Genomic DNA, 19,381 nt, shown 5'->3' with positions numbered 1-19,381 from the left:
TAGGACATGATGGCCAGGCAAACTGTTAGAAGCTGGTTCAACAGGAACAGAGTTTAAAAAGAGTTCCCAAACTTGGATAGTGCCCAAAGCTCTGCCAGGCTGACCTCCACAGATTCTCTGCAGATGAGCTGACAGCATTCAGAATGAAAAGGGGGTAAACCAGAAAGCTAATGCAGAGGCCAGACACAATGGTACTGGTGCAACGTAAGGACCCCAGGAAGTTAAAACTTACAGACTGAATTCCCTTGGCGATGAAAAGAAAATGGTTAGGAAAGGCCTTGCTCTCTTTGTGCCAGCAACTCATAATGTACCAGCAATTCATCATAAACATTCAGCTATTGATACTCTTCAGCACCATGCAGAACACATGATTCTTGTGCTGTTTGTAGTAAGATTCCCTTCATGAACAAACTCGCAGAAAGCTAATGATTGGTGCTTATGATGGAAAACATTATGGAACGGCAGGCAGTTGTCATCCAGCTATTTCATCTCTCATCAGACTACTGTATCAACCATGGAAGCACATACCTTAAGGTCCTTGTTAAGGCCAATGACACAGGTTGGGGTGTAAGCCAATGACAAGAAGTGTGACAGGGGGAACCAGAACCAGAACTGAGTGAAGACCAGTACCCCCACCACTGAAGGCATGTGAGTATGTCCTGTCCTTGACTGCAGCGAGATAGTTACATTATGGCCACCTGAGGAGAAGGGGAGAATCACAAACAGAGTCAGTTAGGAGAGGGCAGCCAGTCCGCTTCTCAGCGCTGCTCAACACAGACACTTCAATGAGCTGCCTCTGAAACAACTGCCAGGAAGACAGCTATAGCAGAAACTAAACCACAGTGTCCTCAACACTCAACCTGAAGAGCAAACCCTCTGGGACGCAGTTCCCCTATGAGTTCAGCTTCTGGTCTCAGGTTATGCACCACCGCCTGTGGCAATGGAATTTACAGTGGTGCTTTGGGCAGCTAGTTATTGTCCCAACATGGAATCAGTGGAGAGACAACCCCTCCCTGCCCCCAGCAAATGAATTTTGTCAAGAGGGCATCGAGACAATAACACTTCAATTGTGGTATGGACAGCGGAAGGGTCAGCGCATGAGCAAACAGCCAGACCTGTGGTACTGCCAATTTCACCATGCAAATCACCGACAGATCACAGGAAACACAGACTGTGCATCTGGTTTTCTATGATATTCATTTAATAGGACTGTTCTTACAATGCTAAGGCTTATGCCCTGAACTGCTATTGTCCTACAGATGAAATACGCCTATGCTTTTATTCATCCTAGTAGAAAAAAATGTAAACAGCAGCAACTTCGACAGTAATTTCTAGAGGTTATCAATCTAAGCAGCAAAGAGACAAGCTTGTGCAAGCTTTGCAATAGAATTAAATCTCTGTCAGACAACAAAGTCTTTAGCTTTGTACTAGCAAAGCAGAGACCAAAACAACTTAACATGTTGACGAAGTGCAGAAACACTCAACTAGAAACTGAACTGGAAGGCTAGGGCTGCGGGCAAAGAGCGAAAGTGTAAATCTGATTTTCAGTCCTCTGATGGGTTTAGCAGAGTGAGTTGAAGAGGGCAACAGGCAAGTCCATTACCGCTGACGAGGCCAGGTGCAGAGAGGCTAATTGTGTTAAAACACAATCAAGCACTCATTCCGAGTGCAGTGCAATTTATAACTGAGATTCCCAGACCCAGATCAGCATTCCTCTGCCCTGCATAAAATAAGTAGCCACCTGAAGTGGAGCTGCTCAGTGCTGCTGCTGCCAGAGTTTGGGAGATGCACCAAGAAACAAAGGATAATGAGATCAATTTTTGCTAATATGCTAGCTGATTAAAATCAGATCTGCTGCTTGTGATCAAGCTGGGAAAACCATTGTTTAAAACACACACAAAGAAAGGAAAAGGATTCTTGCATTGTGCCATCCCAATGCTCTGCACACCCACTTCCTCTGGGGCTTTCCTGTTGTCACCACAAGATTTCACACCCATTCCTTTGCCTTCTGAAAGAAGGCAATGTGGTGCTGTTTTCTTACTGAGGAAAGAGAAGGACGCCATCTCATCTTACAAACATCTCCTATGTGCTCCGCCCACTGCTCTCTTGCAGTTCCCCTCTTTTTGGTTTATTGTTATCAATTATTTGTACTGCAGTAGCAGCTAGACACTCTATTCAGAGATCAGGACCCCACTGTGGTAAGCACTGTACAAGCACAAACATACTCCCTGCAAATAAAGACATTGCACGTTCCTGGTTTCTAGCCTTTTCTCCCTTTGTACGTTTAAGCTTTTAGTTTACTGTGTTACTATCTATATGATCATAAGATAGACTGTGAAAAGCAACCAACTGCACATTGCTGAAGCAACTTTAATCTTGTTTTATTCTAACTACTGGAATTTTATTTTCCAACCTTTTATTTTTAACCTTCAGAATTATATTATCCACTCCTTGGAATTTCCTGGCTGAGTGACAGATCTCAGAGATACGTTCATGCCATTTTCTCTGTTCTCCATAAATGCACACTCAACATTCACATCCACATCGGTTTTGTGGGGGAGCAGGAAAGATGGAAGGACCTTGTGTTGCATAACAGTTATTGCCTTAACAATTAAGCAGCAGCACCAACAGGCTCAGAAGAGAGACATTCCAGGCCAGAGATGATGCCTCTAATGAGGTCTTAAAGGAGATTAAACATGGAGAATCTTCAGGGCTCCTAAGATAACCATAAGATTCACCCCCCACACCTATATTGCTACTGACACAAAGTCTGTTGGACCTAGTGTGTAACCCTAAAGTTACCAGGATCTGCTATGCTAGATTTTATATGGACTCATAACAGCAAAGAACACAAACTAGGTTATGCTGTTATATACCCCAGTGAATTCAGTCCTTAAGTGGCTGTGCTGCAAGCATCTAAAGGCTTGTCTACAGTTACCGGAAGCGACTGATGCATCGGCGGTCGATTTAGCGGGTCAAGACCCACTAAATTGACCGCTGATTGCTCTCCCGTCGACTCCAGGATCAAGAAGAGTAAGGGGAGTCGATGGGAAACACTCTCCCATCAACGTGTGTAGCGTGGACCCCACAGTAAGTAGATCTAAGCTATGTCAATTTGAGTTACGCTTTTCATGTAACTCAAATTGCGAAGCTTAGATCGACTTTTCCCTTTAGTGTAGACAAGGTCTAACTTCCATGATTTCCTCCCACCCAGTTGTAAGTTTGTCTGACGGGACAAATCCCTTGCTGAAGACACTGTGAGAGCATGGCCCAGTGCAACACGATGGTGTTCAGCTCATCATTACTGGGTCACATCAACATACAACAGTGTGATGGTACTTCACAGCCCCTGGAAAAAAATGCCCAAAGGCTCCCCCAACACTACCATGCTGATTATTTTTTAAATCAGCAGAGGCACATAGCTTACTTCACCTAGGACAGCATGAAGACCACCTGTGCTATATTTCCAGAGCAGAAAGGTCAATATTTCATCCAATAAACCACCAAGCCTCTGGCAGAGTCAATGTCAACTTGTGTCCGCGAGGTGATTTGCATATGCAATAGAACACAAAAGACAGCACTCATCTAGCAGGCAAAAGTATTAATGTACATAATGGCTTATGTTTCTAATAGCTAGAGTTACTGATGGAAGGTCTGATTTTAAATTGGGACTCTGTAAACAGAGGCGGGCAAGGATGGGAGAAAGGAGCAGTGCTTTTTCCGTGTCTCATAGGAGTTGAAAGCAACACTGAATTGGAAGTATATGAGGGAACCCCTCTGTGCAGCTGAATGTATTCTTGCAAGAAATCAAAAGAGTTTAGGATTTGAAACAGGAAAAACATTTCCTGACAGATCTATGTTTACTGGGGTAAAAATACTGAGGTGGACTTACAAGCACAAATCCAAAGTGAGCTCTTCCCTAAGTAATTTGGAAGGAAACTTCTTACCTCGCCCTCCTAAGAGGTCTTCCTAGCATCACAACCACACCAAAAATCCATGATGGCTTGGTCGCACCTGCCCTTACCCCTGTGGATTTTAACTTCTTCTTAGCCATTCCTTATTAGTTAAGCTTCAATTCTGAGTTCTGTGCTACACAGTATAGGACATAAAACCAAGATGGTACCTGGTGCAAGGAGCTCACAATCCAAAAGACAAAAGGACCCATTCAACTATCATTGGCGCACTCCTTATCCACCCACCTCCACCACACTCTTGACTGAGAGGGAAGATAATCCCCACTAAAACAGGGCCCTGCAAGGGGCAGTGCACTGTCCTGCACTTGACTTGTTTAAAGTATCGGTACTTTACTTCTGTTTGTATTTTCCTGTTAGAATGCAACTGTATTTTTCTCCCTTTGCATTTAGTTAACACAGATGTCTTTTGTTTCTTCAGTAGAAACTGAAATTAACTTGGTTGTGTTCTCACAGCCTCAGGATTGCCAGTGCTGTCAATTTTAACTCAGGAGCAATTTAGTTAGCGGCTGCTCCTGAGCCAACCACTGGAGCAGAAAATGCATTTTGGTGGCAGTACATAAATGCTGGCTTATCGACCTTGGCTGGTGTTTCCTTCTCACTTGTAGAGAGGGGAAGATTTAAAACCAGGATAGATACTTAGAGCACAGAGGATCTCTTGAAGTAGGTTAAACTGTGAGGTCTAAAAGAGATCACAAGTTCACTCCTAGAGCTTTAACCTACTAATACATACTTTTTCAGATACGGTCTGTCAATTTGGGAAGGGACAGAGAAAGAACCCTTGTCAGCTAAGGACAAGAGACGAAAAGACTACACAAGCTTAGGGGTTTCGGGAGAAAACCCAGTTAACATTAAAAAAAAACCCTGTACACTGAAACTAACAAGGCAAGTCTCTAGCGAAATGCAGCTGCTTTGGCCTAACAATTAAACACTGACCAAGCTCTTTATTTCCACTTCAACAGCACCCCCCTCATGCGACACCACAAGTCTAATGACAACATCATTGTGGGAGCAAAAAACGTGACAGCTCTCCCCAACTCTCTGAAAATGCTGCCCTCTGTATTAAAGCCCTGTCGCTGGGATAGAATTGCTCCCCTTTTCCTTCCCATAAAGGATTACAAGTTCAACTGCACCAGCTACGGCAGATGACACTAAGCTTCTCTGCCTGTAACAGTGATTCAAGTTTCAGCCTCTGCCGCTCCCTGCCTCAGAGAAGCATTTCTAGTAGAGCAGCGAAGATCAAGGGAATTCAGGGATTAATGTATGTTCTTTTTGAAGAGTCTCCGGTGAATGAGGTAGCAGGTTATGAAAATTTTAGTCCATGGCTTTCTTTGAATTCACACACACATTGAGAGTATTCAAATGGAGACGTCCAAGACTGAGGAAGCTATCCAGCTAGAGAGGACTTCTGTTATGCTACTGGGGGAGGATGATATGGCTCTGGAGGTCATAGTGGATCACAAAACTAAATATGAGTAAACAGTAGAACACTGTTGAAAAAAAAAAAAAAAAAAAAAACCCAATCATTATTCTGGATGTATTAGCAGGAGTGTTTTAAGGAAGACACAAGAAGTAATTCTTCCACTCTACTCCGCGGTGATTAGGCCTCAGCTGGAGTATTGTGTCCAGTTCTGGATGCCACATTTCAGGAAGGATGTGGACAAACTGGAGAAAGTCCAGAGAAGAACAATAAAAATGATTAAAGATCAAGAAAACATGACCTCTGAGGGAAGATTAGAAAAAAATGGGTTCGTTCAGTCTGGAGAAGAGAAGACAGAGGGGACATGAGAACAGTTTTCAAGTACATAAAAGGTTGTTACAAGGAGGAGGGAGAAAAATTGTTTTTCTTAACCTCTGAGGATAGGACAAGAAGCAGTGGGCTTAAATTGCAGCAAGAACGGTTTAGGTTAGTCAGGAAGTTTTTCCTAATGTCCATCACAGTGGTTAAGCACTGGAATAAATTGCCTAGGGAGGTTGTGGAATCTCCATCATTGGAGATTTTTAAGAGCAGGTTAGACAAACACCTGTCAGGGATGGTCTAGATAATACTTAGCCCTGCCATGAGTGCAGGGGACTGGACTAGATGACCTCTCGAGGTCCCTTCCAGTCCTATGATTACTTCATACACTCTCCCCCTCTCTTCACACACACCCCCACACACCCCCTACCTCTCTCTCTCTCTCTTCCAAGCTGCTGTATGATAAATGAATAAGATGGAAACAAGATTTTACCTGAATTTTTTAACTCGATCCTGACAGAGATAAAGTTCAAAGCAGGTCCACATCTATGAAAGAAAATCTATGACCCAGCTGGCCTGAGGCTTCATGGCAACATGCTACACCACAGGAGACTATGGTTTGGGAGTAGCCTTGAGTCTTGTGCCAACCAGGCTATTGGAGCTCAGGTCTGATAAGGGGGAGGGGTGATAGCGGAGGAAGGAAGATGACTGTAGTGATGCCAATGTCTCCTACCAGCCATGGTCCTAAAACATAAAGGTCAGTGTCTGTCCTCTGACCAAGCTGCAGCAAGTGTGCTGTGAACGAAGCTCTCAGATGTAGGATGAGAGGATTCAAGGGGGGAAATGGCCCGTAGTACAACAGGACAGGAGGTGGAAGTCGCATTTGATTGTGGGAAGAAAAAAAAAAAAAGGTTACCTTCCTTTCGTAACCGTTGTTCTTTGAGACGCCTTGCTCACGTCCATTCCATTCTAGGTGCACGCACACCCTCGTTCACAGTCATCGGAGACTTTTGCCTTCGCGGCATCCGCGGGGTCGGCTGTGGCACCCTCTAGAGTGCCACGCTCATGACTTGGTGTATCAGGCACCACCGGCCCTAGGCCCTCTCAGGTTTTGCTTGCCAGCAACTCCGACAGAGGGGCAGGAGGGTGGGTCATGGAATGGACACGAGCAACACACCTCAAAGAACAACAGCTATGAAAGGTGGGTAACCGTTTTTTCTTCTTTGAGTGCTTGCTCATGTCGATTCCATTCTAGGTGACTCACAAGCAATATCCCTGGAGGTGGGCTCGGAGTTCACGGTCGTGCATTTTCCAGCACTGCTCTGCGAAAGCCAGCATCCTCTCGAGCTTGTTGGGTAAGCACGTAGTGAGATGTGAACATGAACAGACGAGCAGGGAGCAGCTCTGCAGATATCCTGAATGGGCACCTGGGCCGGGAAGGCCACCGCCGAGGCCTGCGTTCTAGTTGAGTGCGTGGTGACAACTGGCCAGCGTAGGCACCTTCGCCTGATCATAGTAGAAACTGATGCAGGCGGTGATCCAAGATTAAATCCTCTGGGCAAACACTGGATGACCTTTCATCCTACTTGCCACCGCGACGAACAACTGAGTTGACTTGCAAAACAGTTTGGTCCTGTCTATGTAGAAGGCTAGCGCACTCCTGATGTCCAGGGAGTGCAATCTATGTTCCTCCTCAGACTTAAGAGGCTTTGGAAAGAAGACTGCAAGAATATGTCCTGGCTCGTATGAAACTACAAAACCACCTGGGCAGGAAGCCAGATACAGTCGCAGCTGGACCCTGTCCTTGAAGAACACCATATAAGGCGGTTCCAGGATGAGTGCCCTAATCTCGGAAACCCTTGGGGCAGAAGTTATCGTCACCAGGAATGACACTTTCCAGGAGAGCAGAAGAAGAGAAGAGGATGCCAAGGGCTCGAAGGGCGCTTTCATGAGCTATGTGAGTACCAGATTAGGCTCCCAGGGAGGGACAGGATCCCAGACTTGAGGGTAGAACTGCTCCAGACCTTTTAAGAACCGGACCGTCATGCCAAGCACAAAGACCGATCTGCCCTGAAATGGATGAAAGGGACAACCCTTGGAACTGAAGATGCACAAGGTAGTCCAGGATCAGCAGCAGCGAGGCTTGCTCAGGCCCAACCCCTTGGGCCGAAGTCCAGCACGTGAAGTGTTTCCATTTACCTAGATAGGTGGCTCTAGTGGAGGGCTGTTGCTGGACTCACGCTGAGCACTCCTGCTCTTCAGCAGCCAACCATGGAGCAACCAAGCTGTGAGGTGCAGAGCCGCCTGGTTTGGGTGCAGGAGCCGGCGATGATTCTGCGACAGGAGATCCAGCCAGCAGGGCAGCAGCATCGGGGCCAACACCGACAAGTCCATAAGCGTGCTGAACCAGTGCTGGGGAGGCCAAGCCGGGGCAATCAGGATGACTTTGGCCTTGTCCTGCTTGACCTTCATGAGGACCTTGTGGAGCAACAACGCTGTCGGGAAACCATACATCAGACACCCCGACCACGGGAACAGAAAGGCATCCAACAGGAAGTCCCTGTCGATCCTCCAGAACAAGCAGAACAGGTGGCACTTCCTGTTGTGGCGAGTCGCAAACAAGTCTCCCAGGGGAAACCCCGCCTTCGGAAGATCTGGTCAACCACATCAGGGTGGAGAGACCACTCGAGGCGAGACGAGAAGGTTCTGCTGAGGCGATCCACCAAAACCTTCCTGGTTCCAGGGAGGCACACTGAGTGGTCCAGCACCTTGACTACCAGGTCCAGGTCATGCCTATTGGGCACGTAGACTGACATTAACCATGCCTGCAGCAGGCAGAGATGGAGCCGGGCAAGGCGGACCAGGTAGGTGCAGGACGCCATATGACCTAACAATCGTCAGCAGGTGTGGGCGGTGGTGAGTGGATTATCCCTCATCCAGGAGATTATGTTTGACATGAAGCAGGACTCCAGAAGGAATGTCCTTGCCCGCATGGAGTCGAGAACTGCCTCGATGAACTCTATCCATTGCACTAGGGTTGACTTCTTTTCGTTCACTAACAGGCCCAAGTCATGGCATGTGGCTCGCACCAGATTGAGGCTACTCTGCATGTGATCCCGTGATCTGCCCTGATGAGCCAATCGTCAGGATAAGGACAGATCTGGACCCCCTGGGGTCTTAGGTAAGCAGCACTGGGGGGGCATGCGTTTTGTAAAGACCCACAGGGCCAAGGATAGGCCAAAGAGGAGCGCCTAAATTGGAAATGGTGCTGGCCCACGACAAAACGAAGGAACCGTCTGTGTCCTGGCAAGACAGAGATATGAAATAAGCATCTCTCAAGTCAAGAGCAGCATACCAGTCTCCCGGATCTAGGGAGGGAATGATGGAGGTCAGGGATACCATGCAAAACTTCAACTTCTTGAGGTATTTTTTGAGCCGTCGCAGGTCGAGAATGAGATGTAGGCCACTTTTTCCTTCGGGATCAGGAAATAGCAGGAATAGAACCCTTTCCCCCTCATTTCCGGAGGGACCTCCTCCACTGCCCACACTTGTAGTAGGCGGTTTACCTCCTGAACGAGGAGTTGCTCGTGAGAGGGGTCCGTGAAGGGTCCCGGTGGACTAGCCTGGGAGGGCCTTGCCACCGCCTCGTCCGGAGAGGAAGAGGATGACTAGACTACTGGGGGAGGGCCCGGGGCATCTTCCCCTGCAGGGGAAGGAGGTCTCGGGGTGGGCACCTGCTCCTCCACCGCAGCGCCCACCGGCGTGTCCTGCACCAAGCCTGGTGCTGCCGATGCCGAGTGAGGTTTGTCCAATGTGGCGACTGAGGACTGGTGGGACAGGGGCATCGGCATAACGGGCATGCCCCAGGTGTTTCAATAGGGCCATTGGGTCAGTCACTGGCCCTGTTGCCAGGTCGGCATTGCCACTGTGGATGCACCTTCCAGAACCCAGTCGCGTTGCTGTATAGATGAGGGACTGAGCCCCATCTCCATGCCGGAGAAGTCCTCTTCCTCCGGAGACCAAGGCGGGGCCGTCGAGGCCTGGGTCTGGCGGCTAACCGTTGCCACAGATAACCGGTGCCTGGAATAGTCAGACTGGTGCCAGGAGTAGGGAGAGCGGCGCTCAGCTGGGAGTGTCCCCAAGGCCTTGGTGACGGTGACCGTCGCCATGAAGACGGCCGGTATCGACAGTAAGATGATTGGCATCTCTCTAGGCGAGCCCTGGCGCGAAGGCAGAGACCGGGAATGCAGTGCCAGTGACCTGTTGTGGCGAACCGGCGACCTGGGCTGAAGAGAAGACCAATGGCATGACGACACAGGGCTCTGCCTTGGCTCTGGAGACCGGTAGTGCTTGCTTGCCTTCTGGGACGCCTTCATGGCCAGCTTGCCCTCATGGGGAGCCTTAGCTGGGTCCATCCTTGTTGCTCTCCGGGTGCCAAGAGGGCGCTGACCGTGCCATCAGCCTGGTTCCCCTACTGCTCCCTGGAGTTGGTGATGGGTCCTTAGGGGGGTGCTACTCCCTGTGGCAGAGCCCCCTTGCAGGTCCGGTGTGGGCAGGTGGCCCGAGCAGGGTCCTATACCCAATGTCCCTTGATCTGGCTTGCTTGGTGCCTGGTCCCTCTTCTTGGGCACCAGCAAAGGGGGCACCGAAGTCGAAGCGCTGTGTGCTGTGCCCAGCCATGCCAGCTCCAAGTCTGAGAGGAGGGCCTTCAAGTAAATGTCACGTTCTGTGTCCTGGGACGCAAGTTTTTACAGATGTGACACTTCTCTTTTTATGGGATTTCCCCAGGCACTTCAAACAGCTGCTGTGCGGGTCACTAACAGGCATAGGCCTGTTGCAGTCAGAGTCGGGTTTAAACCCCTGAGACTGGGGCATGCCCCGCCTCCGGCAAAGTCCCCTCCGGGTCCCTAACTGACTGACCGACTGCTTACTTACTAACTAAACTACTATAAACAAACTATTGACAGCTCAAGCACAGAGCTCAAGCAGGAGGAAAAAAAAAACGCTGACCACTTGTGAAGCAAGGGTGGAGGGGAGGGATAGCTCAGTGGTTTGAGCATTGGCCTGCTAAACCCAGGGTTGCGAGTTCAATCCTTGAGGGGGCCACTTAGGGATTTGGGGCAAAAATTGGGGATTGGTCCTGCTTTGAGCAGGGGGTTGGACTAAGTGACCTCCTGAGGTCTCTTCTAATCCTGATATTCTATGATTCAAGGGAAAGAGGCGTTCATAGAATCTCAGGGTAGGAAGGGACCTCAGGAGGTCATCTAGTCCAACCCCCTGCTCAAAGCAGGACCAATCCCCAATTTTTGCCCCAAATCCCTAAATGGCCCCCTCAAGGATTGAACTCGCAACCCTGGGTTTAGCAGGCTCAAACCACTGAGCTATCCCTCCCCTTGACCCTCCCCGGGCGATAACAAGGAACGGAGAGCGCATAGGGCCCGTGGTGCCTGATATACCGAGGCATGAGTGCAGCACTCCAGAGGGTACCACAGCCGACCCTACGGATACCACTAAGGCAAAAGGCAAAAGTGTCTGACGACTGTACACGTGGGGGCATGCACGCCTAGAATGGAATTGACATGAGCAAGCACTGGAAGAAGAATAGGAACATCTGATATCACTAAATTAAGAGCCCTGCAAGAGTGAGCTCTTGAGAAAGGAAAGGGCACATCTTTTAATTTGTTTTCCTTTTCTCCATGGAATCTTTCCTTAGTAGGTCTTGTTGTTCAGCACCAGGGGTTATAAAGGCTTTAGTAGTTTAAATCCATGGTGTAACACTTAGTCACTAGAAGTCGTGTAATGAAATTCTCCAAACTGGCAAGCTACAGACCTAAGCAGATGCCCTCTGATGACAACAGCTTTGGCTTTCCTGTAATAATACTGATACAATTAATTGTGCTTCCTTCTCTGAACCTTTTCCCCAACAATGAGGAAACATGCTCACTAATGGAGTTAAAAACATAATTTAACACAGAACCCAAAGAAAGCTGAGAGACAAATACCACAAGGTTTCCAAACTGACTTGTGGAGAAACTACTTTCAATAGAAAGGAAGCAACATATGAACACCACCTACGTACTGTAAATCAAGGCTCTGGATGACAAATGGATTCAAAGGAAAATGACACTTTGAGCAGAAATCTGGAAAAGGATTACCTTTAAAGTTTGGAACAGTTTTACACTGAAACTGTGTTGAAGAGGTTTTATTTTTGCAGTTAGGTGAAACCCCCTGAAAACGAGGGGTTTATGGAAGTTCCGATACCCCTGTAACTATCATACCCTTTGTGATAAGCCTCCGCCTGTGAAACTCACATGTAATGATGAATAGCTCTAGATTAGCCAGAGCTCCAGGCTTCCAAATCCTTTTCACCATTGGCTTCAAGAGACCAAGAACACTTCGGGAGGCCCTGGTCAAAGTCTTAGAACTTTTTACTGCTTTAATATTAAGGAAGTTACCTGCATCCAAGATGCCCTGGGCGAGGATTGCTCCAAACTTGGCCATAACATCATCATGCTTGTCATTAATGACTTTGGAATAGAGCTGTCTGAACTGGCTGACCTGTAAGAGGAGAAAGAAAACCGGAGGTAAAATATTGATTCACACCAGTAACAGAAAAGCTAGCCACAGAAAACAGGGAGTTCTTCCTCTGTAAGGGTTCAATCACATTCAATCACAGTAAAAAGAAGCAAGTCAAACAACTAGGATTCTTTTATGTATCTCCAGAGTAGACATGACATCTGATGGTAGCACCAGTTTCCCTTCATTTCCTGTTTCTGCAATAAGCCCTCCCAAACTATATCTATGCCCCCCACGCCTAAGAACTGAAAAGGGCCCATCAAAAAGACTCCCGCCATTCCCAGGCATGGCTAGAAGGTGGTTTGAGCAGGCTTCTTCCCCTATGGTCAATTTTGCTGTTGGTAATCCCCAAGTCCTCTTACCAGGTACTCACTTCAGCTGCAGGTAAGTGAGCACATATATCTGCTAAGGCAGCAAACCTACCATGGAGGCACTCGGAAACAACAGCTGATCCACAGTGAGATTTCCAACACTCTAAACGCAGTTTTAAAACTCTATCAAGAGCTGATGCTCACTTCCTGCCATAACATACTTCCCAATACCTATTAAACATTTTCCCAGAGGACCTTCTTCTCCAGAGAACAGTCCAGACCAATCAGTGACTTTGCCCCCACTGATGAGCGTTTGAAAGAGACCCTTGTATTTCTGCTTGTAAGACACACTGTGGTTGGAATAGGTCAGGAGTTCTCCAGCAAAACCATTATTTGATGGAAAATGCTGGTTTGTTGAAACCAAAATGTTCCACAAAAATTTGTTTCAATGAACTTCCTATAAACACAGACAGTGTTTGACAAAACCTGGCCTGGCTTTCTGCCAGCACACCTGGCAGGCTGCTGGGGAGCCCAGGCTTCCAGGACTCCTGGCTCTGTGGCAACCCTGCCATGAAGACTGCTCCAGGGCTGGAGATCCCAGGTCTTCCAGACTCCTTGCTCGGAACCACGAGCCGGGAAAGCCTGGGGGCTCTCAGAGGTTTCAGGCTCCCTGCCTGGGACAGGGCTGATGGGGAACTGGGACCCTGAGAGCGTGGAATTTTGGAAACAAAACAATGAGCATTTAAAATTACTTTTTTCAGATTTCCATTCTGTAGAGATTTTTGAAATTTCTATTTTTCTTCTTTTTGAAATGGAATGCGTTTTTCACAATGTCCCATGTCATGGAAATTATGACATTCAACAGCTCATCTTCCACCCACAGCTGCCTTCTTAGGTATTTTATAACTGACAATTACTATAACAAATTGTTGGTAAGACTTGGAACAAGGATTTCAGCTCAGGTGTGCCTGATTAGGGAACAATGTACAATCATAGTTTCTACCCACTGTGTACAGGAGACCTCAAGCACTGGAACTGCACTAGTTCAGCTGGTCCTGCCTCGCTCCATCCCACAATGCACTGCTTCTTGTTTTGAAATTAACAAATGTCCTTGCTCCCAGCAACAGTTCTTCAGGAGACCCATTATATGCTAGTGCAACCATGGGCAGAAGGTGTACAGGGCAGGAATGCATCAAAAGAATGGATATACGGAATGGTGCAAGGACAAGAGTAATTGTTGCAATCAATATCTCTATTTCCTTGTCTAGTGAAGACCAAAATATGAAGTGCCAGAAGTAGGATTAGAATTCAGGAGGTCCTGGCTCCTACTACTGAGTTCAGACTATTAGATTCCCCACCTGCACCCCATAAGAAAAAATATCCAAAGAAAGATTGTTCCATCAAGACCATTAACATGACTCATAGGACTTTACGGTCAGAAGGGATCATCATGATCATCTAGTCTGCCAAGTCTTGAAGTCAACAAACCAGAAAACCATGTTAGGAATTACATTTTATGAGACCAAGATTCAACAAAGTTGGAAGAAAACAATCATCGTCAGTGAGGACCAGGAGAGGACTGGAATCCAAGAGATATTTTACCATAAAATATTGCTAGGCTTTATAGTAAAAATGTTTACGGGAGGCTCAAAACACTATGTGAAACTGGAAACAACACACTTCAGGGCTAAAAGGAATCAATCTCTTGTTCCAAACTGATAGCAAACGATTTCTCCACTATACTTCATGACGCAAATTCTGGACTAGAGGTATTAAGAAGCTGCTGAAAAATCTATAGTTAGAGAACAATGGTTTCTTTCCAAACATGACATGCTGTCTCTCAACACTGCTGATTTATTGATACTTACAAAGGAAATGGGATCCTATCCAAACAAATATTTGTTTTCTTTCAGTTACTGTTTTGGAACTAAATCTGTGTTACCTGAGCTAGTTTTAAAATTGGTTCAGGACAGCTCATTTTAAAAAAGATAGTTTAGTCAGTGACTGTGGATGGGTCAAGCCTTGGTTTAGAAACTGTCCTTTAACCAATGTAGTGTTCCATCCAAAAAGGTTTTTCCTCAGACAGAAAAAATGCACTATGCTGGCTGAATCACAGCTGCCTTAAAGGGAAAGTGCACTGTACCCCATCCTCTTTCCTTGCCATTCTGACAATTAATTCTGGTTATAATAGCAATCAGCTCCTTTAGAAGTCACCACATTTAATCTGGAGGCGCTCTCGACCAGTGGCTCTCAACCTTTCCAGACTACGGTACCCCTTTCAGGAGTCTGATTTGTCTTGCGTACTCCCATCCCCCGCAAGTTTCACCCCACTTAAAACTGCTTGCTTACAAAATCAGACACGAAAATACAAGTGTCACAGCACACTATTCCTGAAAAAATTTGCTTACTTGCTCATTTTTACCATCTAATTATAAAATAAATCAACTGGAATATAAATATTGTACTTACATTTCAGTGTGTAGTATATACAGCAGTATAAAAAAGTCTTTGTATTAAATTTTCGTTTGTACTGACTTCAGTAGTGCCTTTTGTGTAGCTTGTTGTACAACCTGGCAAATATCTGGATCAGCTGATATACCCCCTGGAAGATCTCTGTGTACCCCCAAGGTGAGAACCACTACTCTAGACCAGTGGGTCTCAACCAAGGGTCTGGGGCCCCCTAGGGGGCTACAAGAAGGTTTCAGAGTAGCAGCCATGTTAGTCTGTATCCGCAATAAGAAAAGGAGTACTTGTGGCACCTTAGAGACAAATAAATAAATTTGTTAGTCTCTAAGGTGCCACAAGTGCTCCTTTTCTTTAAGAAGGTTTCAGGGGGTCCGCCAAGGAGGGCCAGCATTAGACTCACTTGGGCCCAAGGCAGAAAGCTGAAGCCCCACCGCATGGGGTTGCAGCCTGGGACGGAAGCCAAAGCCTGAGCAATGTAGCTTTGCAGGGCCCTCTGTGGCATGGGGGCCCCAGGCAGTTGCCCAGCTTGCTACTCCCTAACGCCAGCCCTGGCTTTTATATGCAGAAAACCAGTTATTGTGGCACAAGGTGGGCCGTGGAGATTTTATAGCATGTTTGTGGGGGGCCTCAGAAAAAAAAAAGTTGAGAACCCCTGCTCTAGACCATCATCATGGTGAAGGAGCACCCACTCAGATCAGTAACCACCATTTGTTAAACACCGATTGCTACTTTTCTTTTGTTCTCCACGCACATTACACTTGTAACCAAGGAGTGACAGATCAGCCATCTTTAAACAAAGGACAATGCAGCTGAACAACAAAACATTTCTCAACAAGGATAGAAGGCAGAGACTTCAGGAGGATGCAATTACTCTTGTTATTCACTCTTTCCAAGAGAACAGTAAATCAAGCCAAGTTCTTGTTAATAAGGTTCTTCCTCGGCCAATTCCCCCTCATACTGAGAATTGCTTTTGTTTTTGTTTTTTTTAAATTAAAGAACCTAAGTTTTCTTAAGGCTGTGAATGCTAAAACAAGGAAGCAATTTAAAATTTTATATATACATTAAACATACACACAATGTACTCTCAGTATTTGAGATATCTTGTACCAAAAAAATCCCCTCTATTTTATGTTTTACTTATTTTTGTTATGCTATCATGAATTTTATAAATGTAAAATCTTGTACCAGGGCTTAGAAATCATTTATTTATTTAATATACATGTTTTTACTCATGTTTATCATGCCAGATCTCTTGTGCCCTGCAAAGAGACATCCGTTTGCATTTAGTGTAATATTTCTAATTGCTCTTCCTAGTCACAGGATCTGAGATAGTGTGTGTCTTAACAGCTGTCTCCTTTGGAATCTACCCTGGGTTTTCAATTATAAGAACTATGGCTTCCGTGGCATTCAATGGGACAAAGTGAATGAACGTTTTGAAAAGGAAGCCGCAAGCACTAGTTGTGGCCTCTGTCAGTGCTATCTCAAACAAACAGGGACATATACAAAACTATAGAAGATGGAGCAGAACAGTATGTTGAAGAGATTAGTTTGAGTATTAGATTGCCTTTCGGATGAAGTATTGTCACCTCGTTCCTGTGGCTCTGGGCCCTGTTTTTTGGGTTCAGATTATTTATAAAAACTGACAGCTGCTACAATGCTCGACAAAATTGCTAGCCACGTGGCCGTAATCTGGAATTTACACAGTAATCAAATCTTCAGAGAAACAGATCCTGTATGAAGCAAAGAGACATTCAGCAGAACTGCTAATGTTCACACTGGCGTCTGAAGTCTGACAGTGAAGTGCCTCTGTGCACAGGCCAGAAAGGTCTGGTTTGGGAAATGAGAGGCAGATCTTGGGGCAGGGGCAGGAAGTTATTCACTTCCATCTGTGCATCAAAGCCCAGCAAACCTTAGTCACAAACTATCTGTAGATGGTTTATGCTGCTGACACTCACGCATGTTAAATACATTTCTTTTAATGAACTAGAACATACGAATCAAATGTATTAGCACCAAGCCTGAACCAAGAACCTGTGAACAGTGTCATCACAGGATCAGTGCAGGTCCAGCAGGGTTAGCCATGGCATGAGGAGTGTAAGGAACCAAACTAGAATAAAAGTCATCTTGCTGTCACTAACTTTATCAGGCCACTCATACCAGAGCTCCATATGAAACAATACGGCCTGTGTGGAATGGGCACAGAGCAGCTGTTAATGAATTAATGTCTAATAGCTAGAATGAAACTATTTCAGATCAAGTTGTTATGCTGTTTACTGAAATGAAAGACATTGACTACCACTGCAGGAGCCATTCTGGTCTTGGATAAATACTATGGGTGATATTTACCCAAATTATTTATCCAAGAGCTGATCTGACAGTTTACGTGCAGGGTCATCCTCAGTAGTATTTGGGTTGAGGCGATTTTGCTGGCAGTTCCTAGTTACGAACACATGACAGCAGGACTCCATCAGGGTGTTTTCAGACAGAGGTTCCCAGCTGTAGATCTACAACGGCAAGTATTGGCTGACCTTCACAGTGCAGCGCAAGATGCATCTGTTTGGTCAAGGACTGACCAACTACTGCTGGTGAGGTTTCTCTCATGATGGACTGGAGCAGTACAGGTAGGTAGGTAGGTGGCTGGCTATTGAGGGCAATTTACTTTAATCTGTTCCTTGTTTTCAATTCAAATCATGTTGTCAGATGTCACAATGAGCAGCACATGACAGTTCTTAAATAGTTTTTTTAAACTGTGGTATGAAGCCCAAAGAGCTTTGTTTTCCACCCCCGTAGTATTTCTCGGCACTTTCAAGTTTTACAGTATTTAGAAAGGCCAGCTCAAAATTTATTTTGTGTTCTGGCAGTAACCCAAAACATTTGAGCAGTGACTCATTTGATCTCTGGTAATAATATATAAAGATTTACCATCTTGATAATTAAAAAAGGCCAAAACTATAGGCCATCATTTCATTGAAAGCTGAACTATCCACAAGCAATATCTGAAATGCTGAGGAAATAACCCAGGCTCACACAGCTGAGGACAAATGCTTCGAACACAAGAACAAACACAGAACTCTGATATTTTGTTTGATGCAAAACTAGATGAAATGGTTCATTTGCAACTAACTTTCTGGCAAATAATTTTTTTTTAAATGAATGAAAATCAACTTCTCCACCCCCGTGCTTAATGAGCATCACACATAATATGCAGACTTTGAAAGACTGTTTACGACGAAGGAGGGAGTGCTTAGTCATTGAGCAGCACACTGAAGACAGCTGTAGCCAATTGGTGCAATGTACACAATCCCCCTCACAGAACCAACCAATCATTCAAGGTCAAGATTATTTATGGAGCTGTGGCTCCAACCCACCTCAGCTCCTTTCCACATAGTCATCATCCGTATCAGACTTAGAAAAGAGTAAGGTTTTGAAAATGGGGAATGGGTGGATCAATACGAGTTTATTGTTAGAAGAGCTGAAGTTACTGTGTATGCATACCTTTCTCCTTTGAGTAGTGTCACTACAAAGCCCACAGCTGGGGAGATTCATTCGTTATTCTTGTACTTCCCTCCTTTACAGATTTGTTAAGGCTAGTTAATTGTTCTCCAGCACTGGGAATCAGACCTAGCTGTCAAATCTAGAGGAACACTTCATAAAGTAGAATACAAATAGAATACCGGGTAGCAGAAATGCATCTCTCTGTAACTATTCATCAGAGACTTTCTAGGGAAGTTGCTTTAGACAAGGTGAAGTATGTGTTTTAAGACTTTCAGACACAGGGACACCTGCAAAGTAGGTGATCGCAATCCTTGTGTATGATGAAGAACCTAGATACAGTAAAACGGTAATTGGTGCTTGGCAAATGCCTAATAGATAAGACAGCACACTAAGTTTTATTCATCAGAAAATCCCTGATCAGAGATGTTATGCCACTGCTTTCCATCCCCCTCAGCTTTATCCACACAAGCTAAATCTAATCTAGGCAATTTTCATATGGACTTTGCCCCATTTAAATAAAAGCTAAGAGCATAACATCTAAGCTATTCAACCTAGCCTCTTCTGGTGCTAAGTGAAGTTTAGGCAAGACTATTTGGAGATTAATGGATTGGTTAAAATGGAAATTAGAAATCACTTTAGTCAGCTATTTAGGATGCTGCATAAAGCCACCTTCCCCTTATGACTCTCTGTATAAATGAGGGCTGGCCCTCAAGACTTGGATCTCACAGACTCTTCTGGTTGAGGTCATCATTGCACAGAACATGGATCTGAGGGATAGAGGATACAGAGAGCATCCTCTCAAAGGTTCAAATGGCAATTTTATT

The 19,381-nt window shown here is 45.7% G+C and overlaps 1 protein-coding gene across 1 annotated transcript in view; it reads right to left on the bottom strand.

The window, feature by feature from the left end:
- The window catches only part of PSMD1 (proteasome 26S subunit, non-ATPase 1), a 126,599-nt gene that overhangs the window by 18,128 nt on the left and 89,090 nt on the right, over positions 1–19,381 (bottom strand). Inside the window, exons 19-20 of the mRNA XM_077825863.1 lie at positions 12,165–12,267; positions 529–698 (exon numbers count right to left, since the gene is read on the bottom strand). Of these exons, the coding sequence (XP_077681989.1) occupies positions 529–698; positions 12,165–12,267 (273 nt within the window). The remainder of the gene's footprint in view (positions 1–528; positions 699–12,164; positions 12,268–19,381) is intronic.

This window comes from Eretmochelys imbricata, chromosome 9 (assembly GCF_965152235.1).
Source record: "Eretmochelys imbricata isolate rEreImb1 chromosome 9, rEreImb1.hap1, whole genome shotgun sequence".
In the NCBI taxonomy this organism is placed as follows: Eukaryota; Metazoa; Chordata; order Testudines; family Cheloniidae; genus Eretmochelys; species Eretmochelys imbricata.
This window is presented reverse-complemented; position numbering and strand designations above follow the sequence as displayed.